Here is a 7595-nt window from a genome sequence, read left to right on the forward strand (position 1 = left end):
AAAAAAAAAAAGAAGAATGATTGGAGTCATGTCTGTTGTGTGACAATACCTTCATAGCATGGTACTTCAGGCCAGTGTAGTGTTAGTTACTAACTAACTTAATACCTGAGTTTGTTTCAAATGAATGACCTGGCTTGTTACAAACAGAAAATGCTCACCTCACTTCGAAAGCAACATTTATTCTGTCCTAGGTCTTTCAGATCATGACTGTTTCATTTTATTCAAAGCATCTAGCGTTCAGCTCTCGATACTTGTATGGTTCTGTAAGATATTGTACAATTGCATATAAAAAGTTCGTTTACATCTGATCATATTGGTAACAAATGTAAGACTGTCAGATTTTTGACCTGTTTATTTTGTACCTGGTTAAATTCCTTTTTAAGCTGTCTTTATATTTTTGCAGTACTAACGAAATTTTTCCTGCAACTATAATAATGATAAGCACATAATATTGAATTATATCACAGTAACTTCAGATCATTCTAATTTTCAGTTTATTGGTAACATCCATGGGCCATATAAAGCTTACAGACTTTGGCTTGTCAAAGGTGGGCCTAATGAGTTTGACTACCAATCTGTATGAGGGTCACATTGAGAAGGATGCCAGAGAGTTCCTCGACAAACAAGTAAGAGTCAGCCTTGTTTCTACATTGAGTGTTCAAATGAAGTGATGTTTTGTCAGCAGAATGTACCGTAATACCATATAAACTCTTGTTATTTCTGCATTGGTGTTCCAATTGTATGTGTCAGTTACTTTTACTGATGCCCTGCAGATTATTCTAGGCTTTTTTGTTTCGACATTAGGATCTATTAGTAAGATGAACAACCTAATTTTGTGCAAGTGAATCTGTGGGAGAGCGACAAATGGAAAACTGTTTTTATAAGGAATTCAGAAGTCTCGGCAGAGTACTTGTGGAGCTCATGATGCATTGTACAACCAAGGATGCTAAAATCCTTGCTATGGCCCATTTCCCTTTAAGCATGCCTCATTACCATTGCTCACAATCTGTTCACTATAAAAGTTACTTAAGATAAAACCGTCAGAACTTTCAAGTAAAGATAAGGATATGTTTAAGTTAAATGACATATTTGCCGTGATGGAATCCCATTTATGAAATACAAACTGTTCTTTCCATGACAGATATGCAGATGTTGATTATGATGCCTGTAAATGTATCTAGGTCATTTGAAAAACATTAGCTCTTACACAAAGTCAGCAGACTAAAACCTACGTAATGTCATTTTCCCATATTTCCATATTATTTTAAATTTCAAGAATTATAAATGATGTAACAGCTCAATTAGACTTGTTTTACTGTCATGCTTATTTTCTTTCTTTTAGGTCTGTGGTACACCTGAATATATAGCTCCTGAAGTGATACTGAGACAAGGTTATGGAAAACCGGTGGACTGGTGGGCTATGGGAATTATCCTTTATGAATTTCTTGTTGGGTGTGTGCCATTCTTTGGAGATACACCAGAAGAGCTGTTTGGACAAGTAATCAGCGGTGAGAATCATCACCAAAAAAAAAGTTTTCTTAGCTTGCTATGAAAGATTTCAATTTCTGTTAATAGTAAAGATATTTACAATTTTACTGATAGACTAGGTTTTCAAGCCAGTTTTGCTCAAAAAAACACCATTATTGTAATATTGTAATACACAATTTGCTGTCAAAGCAATAAGAATAAATTTGCATTAAAAGCTGAATTTACTTTATATTGTTGCTACACACAGAAATGCCATAATGCAGAGTACAATGGTTAAGCTGCACTTTTTGAACAGGAAAAGCAGTATTAGTAGAAAAGTAGTGCCCCTGTGGCACAGTGATTTCAGTCTTTAGTAAAAGAATTATATCAGAGAAGAAATGGTTAAAATAAATTTACATAAATGGGAAAATGCCTTCTGGCACAATGAAGAAATTAACAAAGATGTAATAAAACCCTAAAACAAATGTCTCCCGAATAATAAATAATGAGAAAGAGTAGGAAACAAATTCAATTCACAGATTGTTAATGATTTTATTGGTGATTGTTGTCGTGTAGTGTTATTTCTGTAGCAGCTGTTCTTCATCCATTTAAAATTCAATAACCTTTTAGATCTTAACCTGCAAGCTGACCCTTAGTGTTGTTATGTGGCTTGAGGCAAAACTGAGTGATAATTAAACAGAATTGTTTACTACTCTACCTGCTGTTTCCATAAATTTCCCAGATGCATAGATGTTGAGGGCCTCTATTTATGCCAAAAGTTTCACAGAATGGCACCTCTGTTACTGAGTATTTCCCAGTCTGTTTTATGGTCTGCTTAAAATGTCCAGTAGCTAAGACCAAAAGAAAAGAAAACAGCCAAGCATAAAAAAAACCCAACAGAAACAAAACTAACAGCACCTCTGGTTCCTTATTCTCTGAGAATGCAAAAAAATCCCCTTTTGTGCTTAAAGAGACACTCTGTCATCGTCTTGCTTTCCTCCATCTCTGAAATAGAGCGCCAGAGTTGTTTGTAAACTGTAACGAAACGGATTTGTGAGTTGCTTCAGGTATATGACCTCTTTATACAGCATCCTAGCTGCTCTTGGATTTATAACCATGTTGTTTTCTGATGTGATACACTGAGGCCTGAGCAGCAAGGAGAAACAACTGTTTAATTAACACAAGCAGCAAATGCTGTCTTTGTTGTGGATGCCTCATGGCTGCGATGCATATTCATGCTTTATTTTCCAAATCAGATTTAAACTGCAGTGAAAGCTGTGTGCAGGCAAACATGAGAATAACTCATGTTTTGTCGCATTTCCAGACACATGCAAATGTGGTTTTATCTTCATGCTCTCTGACTGGGAGAAGCGGAGGGAATGGTCTAAAATTAATGACAAAATTTGCAATTTAGGCATTATTTTCCATGTAGCATTAATTTTGCATTTTGTAAAACAAATTCTTATGTGTTAAAACCTAGCTAATACTTATGTGTTTGAATGTGTCCATTTATCTTCCAGAAATTATATGTAGAATTATATGTTTATAAACCTGATCTGTTCCCCCTCACTCTCCAAGACTGTTGGTCGGCTTAGTTTCTTGTTTTGATGTTGACTTGTTGGTTTCTTCTTTTATTTTAAATGTCCTTACTTACTGAAGTCATTCTTACTGTCAGTATCTGCTGGAGAACTCTTTTGTTGGATAAGTTTTCTGTGCTAAAATAGATGGTCCCCTTGTAATCAACTGTAAAAGCCATGTTAAAAGAACCCAAACTATAGCTTAGACTTTTAGTCCAGTTTCTGTGGGTGAAATCTACATTCCACTCGAAAATCTACTTTAAAATCTTGTATGGGTACAACTCTGGGAAACCTCAGCGTAAACTTAAGATGCCTAAAATGACTGGGGTTAAAAATAATGCTCTAGAAACAGGTTACATTTCCTGCCTGTTTATTTCAGTACCTTTCCTTAAACCCTGAAATACAAAGATTAAACTTGTCTGTAGCTTATGATGACTATTTATCCAGTGATAACAATTTTGAAGGAAAAGCCTAGATCATTAATGACAACAAAATCTTTAACAGTCTTCTGTATTTCCTGGACTTCCAGGATTCTGTTTCTCTGATGCCAAAATCCTTGTACCTCCTGAGAAACTTCTGCAGATTTTTGTGTAAACCCACACTATATTCCATTTGTGGAGGCAGCTTTTGCTAAAAATCAGATAAAATTTGCTGTGTAAGCTGTTAAGTTCATATTCATATTGAAACTAGCACAATTTTCCATTGTTTAATTTCAGTGAAAGCCTGGTGGAATTTTTATTCAGCCTTACCTGCAGGGTTTAATATCTTGATTATATGATTTAGGTCCAACTTGCTATGAAGTGCAAAAGCCTTAGTAGTATAAGAGTCAGTAGAGTGAATTGGTTTTCCTCTGAAGTATGAGACACTTGGAAAAAAGCTCCATTGGCACGTACCTCTCCAGAGCAGAGTCCAGTTCCTCAGCCCTTAGTCATGGGAGTATTGACTTCAGTTAGCCTACTAGCATTAGAGAAGGATTACAGATGTGAGCAGTGACTGCTGGATCAGGTCAGCTGTGTCCATCTTAACAGCAGTTTCCATGGAACAGAACTAAAATTTAAACCATGATTTGGGGGGCGGGGGGGGGGAGGGGGCTATGCAGAGGGAAAAGGGACAGCATACGAATTGTGCTAATATTTTGCAGTAGTTTTCCATGAGCCAAGGATTCCTGTATTCTGTTGTTAAACACTGTTTTGGGTTAAAGGATACTTCCAAGGAAAATGAGAATATGGCAATATGTTTATGGAGTCTGTATGGAGACTGTAAAAATTGGAAGCAATTGGTATGCCACAGAGAGTAACTTGAAAAAAGCTGCCTTAACTGTGACTTTACTGCTAGCTCACTACGAGAGCTTTCACACAGTTTCTGCTGAATGTTGGGACCAGATTTCACTAATAGCAAGCAACTTTCGGTTTTGCTAGATGAAATCAACTGGCCTGAAGAGGATGAAGCACCACCTCCAGATGCCCAGGATCTGATTACCCTGCTGCTCAGGCAGAATCCTTTGGAAAGGCTGGGAACAGGTGAGGATGCACTATTTTAAATTGTTAGTGTTCTAGAAATAGGTTCTGTATATTCAGCATTGAGAGCTTTTGTTCACCTGTTTGTTTTGCTTGGGAAACATTGATCAGGGCAAGTAGCATGAAAACATGCCATTATAGCAGACGGTCCTTTATAGATTTAGACCAGTAATACAAGCTTAACAAGATGATGACTGTCGTTTTTTTGGAGTTTACATGTTATCATTTGCATTTATTCTTCTCTTAATTTGATGAAACAGAAATTTCTCAAAGACTCAGCCATTTGATGGGGTTCCTTCATGAATACAGCATTAAATAACTAAACAAACACAGAATTAGAGACGGGGAATCAATACACAACTGATGCTTCCTTTTTCAGAAGTATCTTAGCCTGGCAAATTAGTTCCTCCAAGCTTTAGGGTGGGTGATAAGTGCTTAGACTAATTATTCAGAAATTACTGACTGAGGTTGTGTTGTGAAAGATCTTGTCATTCTCATTTAGCAAGCACTACTGCCTTGCATGAAAAAGAATAAAATCAAAAGTGTCAATGTCAAGAAAGTAAATGGATATCAGTGAGAACGCAAGCTGCCAATTTATTCCACTGTGGTTATTGAGTGCTGTGCTCATTCCATTTCAAGAGAAGAACCTGGCATGTGGTATTACGAGCAGTGAACCTGTGTAGGCTAATGAAGGCACTGTGCATTTATGTAATAGAGTTTATGTGTTAGTTGGAGCAGGACTAACTTTTTAGTGTTTATTTGTTCGGTTGAGCAGGATTTACTTGGGAATTTGGGTGAGAGGCAATGAAGAATATTGCACATGATTTTTAAGTGTTAACATATGGGAACCCTAGTCACTGACCACTGTCCCACTGGGCAAAGCAGTATGTAAACACAACAAAAAAGGCCTCCTACGTAAAAGAGCCTGAATATAAAGGTATAGTCTTACAGTGAACACTGTATGCCATAAATATAAATATAAATACTTTGGGGATGCTAAGGAATCCAAGTGGCAGGTTGAGTCATCATGAGAGTACTTGGAAAATTGCTGGCAAAACTGAGGCCAGTGGTCAGATTGTGCTGCATATTTTAGAGCTAATATAAAAAGGAGCTTTAGAAAATCAGTTCATAACTGGCCTTTCCACAACCACTCAGGGGCAACGTGAGTATAACCCAGACCTCGAGTACCATTGACGCGGTCCCAAATGACAGGTCTTCCTTTGGGATGTGATGACGTGACTGAGATGAGTGAACTGCGTGTCCCTTGCTCCCTGAGCCTCTGGGATCTATATGAACAACTCTTAGACTTCCCTGTAGCTGATGGTCTGGATTAAGTGGCATCCAGCAAAGTTTGTTGTTCTCCCTTGCCCTGTGTTGAATAAGAGTGAGGGAGGTGTCATGCCCCAGTCCACTTCTCCAGTAGCTACCTGCTTCATCTGCAGTGCTGCCAAAGGCAAAATGAAGAGCCACAACTAGTTCCATTCCCTTGTTTAAGTATACTTCTTTCAGGCATTGTTGTTTCATTGCCAGCATGCTTTTTCCTGGTAAACACAGTGTTAATACAAGACTGTCACCCTGTGAGAGGCTGGATCAGAAGTAGATTGCAAATTCTGCCTCTTTGCTACAGCTGGTTAAGAAAGTGAATTGGCTAAAATGAGGCTGGCTTAACTGCTGTAGTGGTCAGTGCCACCACATGGAGCGTCTGTGCAGCTCATTTACGGGCTGATTTCCTTCAACTGTTCACAGTCTCCCAAGAGCTGGCAGTCTGAAAAGGGAAATTGGGCAGCCATTTCTTTGAAGCACAGAGGGGTGTTTAGAAACCGCAACAAAGTTTTTTAAGTGTCAGAAGCAACTCACAGAAATGGGAGGCTGCCATGTGACAGGTCCTGTGGGGGCACTGGAAAATAGCACAGTTTATCCCAGGCTCCGCTATGCATTTCAAATGACAGCCCTATCTATTTAATACATATTAGCTAGCTGCATAACACTCCATGAAAATTGTAGTTGTGTATTTGCTCAGGAGACCTGAGTGGCATAGTCAAGTTGAAGGAAGAGAGATAGATGCTATACTTGTTTTGAAGAAGGAAAGTGAGAGAAAAAAGACCTCTTTGGGTCTGAAGTGTCTGATAACGATCAAAAATTACACAATTCTGATGTAATATCCCATTACTGTGCTCAGAGAAGCGTTCACTCCTTGGCTGGTGACTTACAATGAGATGTGATTTTGTATTCCTTTGGGAAGATTTAGCTTTTAGGAATTTTTCCCTGGTGCAATCAAAAAAGCAAAGAACCCAACCTAGAAATCTTGATGTTGACTTAGAGACCAATCCTGGAGACTTCACACTTTTTCTGTGGCTCTCTCCTGACTTAGCCTTGACAGAGGCATTTACATGCCGTATCAATGTGGTGGGTTGACCTTGGCTGGCCACCAGGTGCCCACCAAGCTGCTTTATCACTCCCCCTCCTCAGCTGGGCAGGGGAAGAAAATATGATGAAGAGCTCATGCATTGAGATAAGGGTAGGAGATCACTCAGCAGTTACTGTCATGGGCAAAACAGACTTGACTCAGGGAGATTAATGTAGATATTGTCAATTAACAATGGAGTAGGATAATGAGAAATAAGAACAAATCTCAAAACACCTTCCCCCCACCCCTCCCTTCTTCCTGGTGTTAACTTCACTCCCAATTTCTCTACCTCCTCTCCCTGAGTGGTGTAGGGGGACAGGGAATGGGGATTGCGGTCAGTTCATTACATGTTGTTTCTGCTGCTCGCTCCTTCTCAGGGGCAGGACTTCTCACAGTCTTCCTCTGCTCCAGCCTGGGTCCCCTGCGGGGTCACAAGCCAGGCCAGCAAACCTGCTCCAGCATGGCTGCTCTCTCCATGGGGCCACAGGGCCTGACAGGAGCCTGCTCCAGTGCGGGCTTCCCACGGGGTCTCAGCCTCCTTCGGGCATCCCCCTGCTCCGGCGTGGGGTCCTCCCCGGGCTGCAGGTGGGGATCTGCTCCAGCGTGGGCCTCCGTGGGCTGCCGGGG

General features: G+C 39.7%; 1 protein-coding gene across 1 annotated transcript in view; it reads left to right on the top strand.

Annotated features, from left to right (window-relative positions):
- Nucleotides 1–7595, top strand: part of MAST4 (microtubule associated serine/threonine kinase family member 4) — a gene marked incomplete at its 5' end in the record, with an annotated part of 55980 nt that overhangs the window by 30132 nt on the left and 18253 nt on the right. The window contains 3 exons of the mRNA XM_009698944.1: nt 494–626; nt 1343–1508; nt 4463–4564. Of these exons, the coding sequence (XP_009697246.1) occupies nt 494–626; nt 1343–1508; nt 4463–4564 (401 nt within the window). The remainder of the gene's footprint in view (nt 1–493; nt 627–1342; nt 1509–4462; nt 4565–7595) is intronic.

The sequence above is a fragment of the Cariama cristata genome, unplaced genomic scaffold, assembly GCF_000690535.1.
Source record: "Cariama cristata isolate BGI_N322 unplaced genomic scaffold, ASM69053v1 scaffold1824, whole genome shotgun sequence".
NCBI classification, from domain to species: Eukaryota; Metazoa; Chordata; class Aves; order Cariamiformes; family Cariamidae; genus Cariama; species Cariama cristata.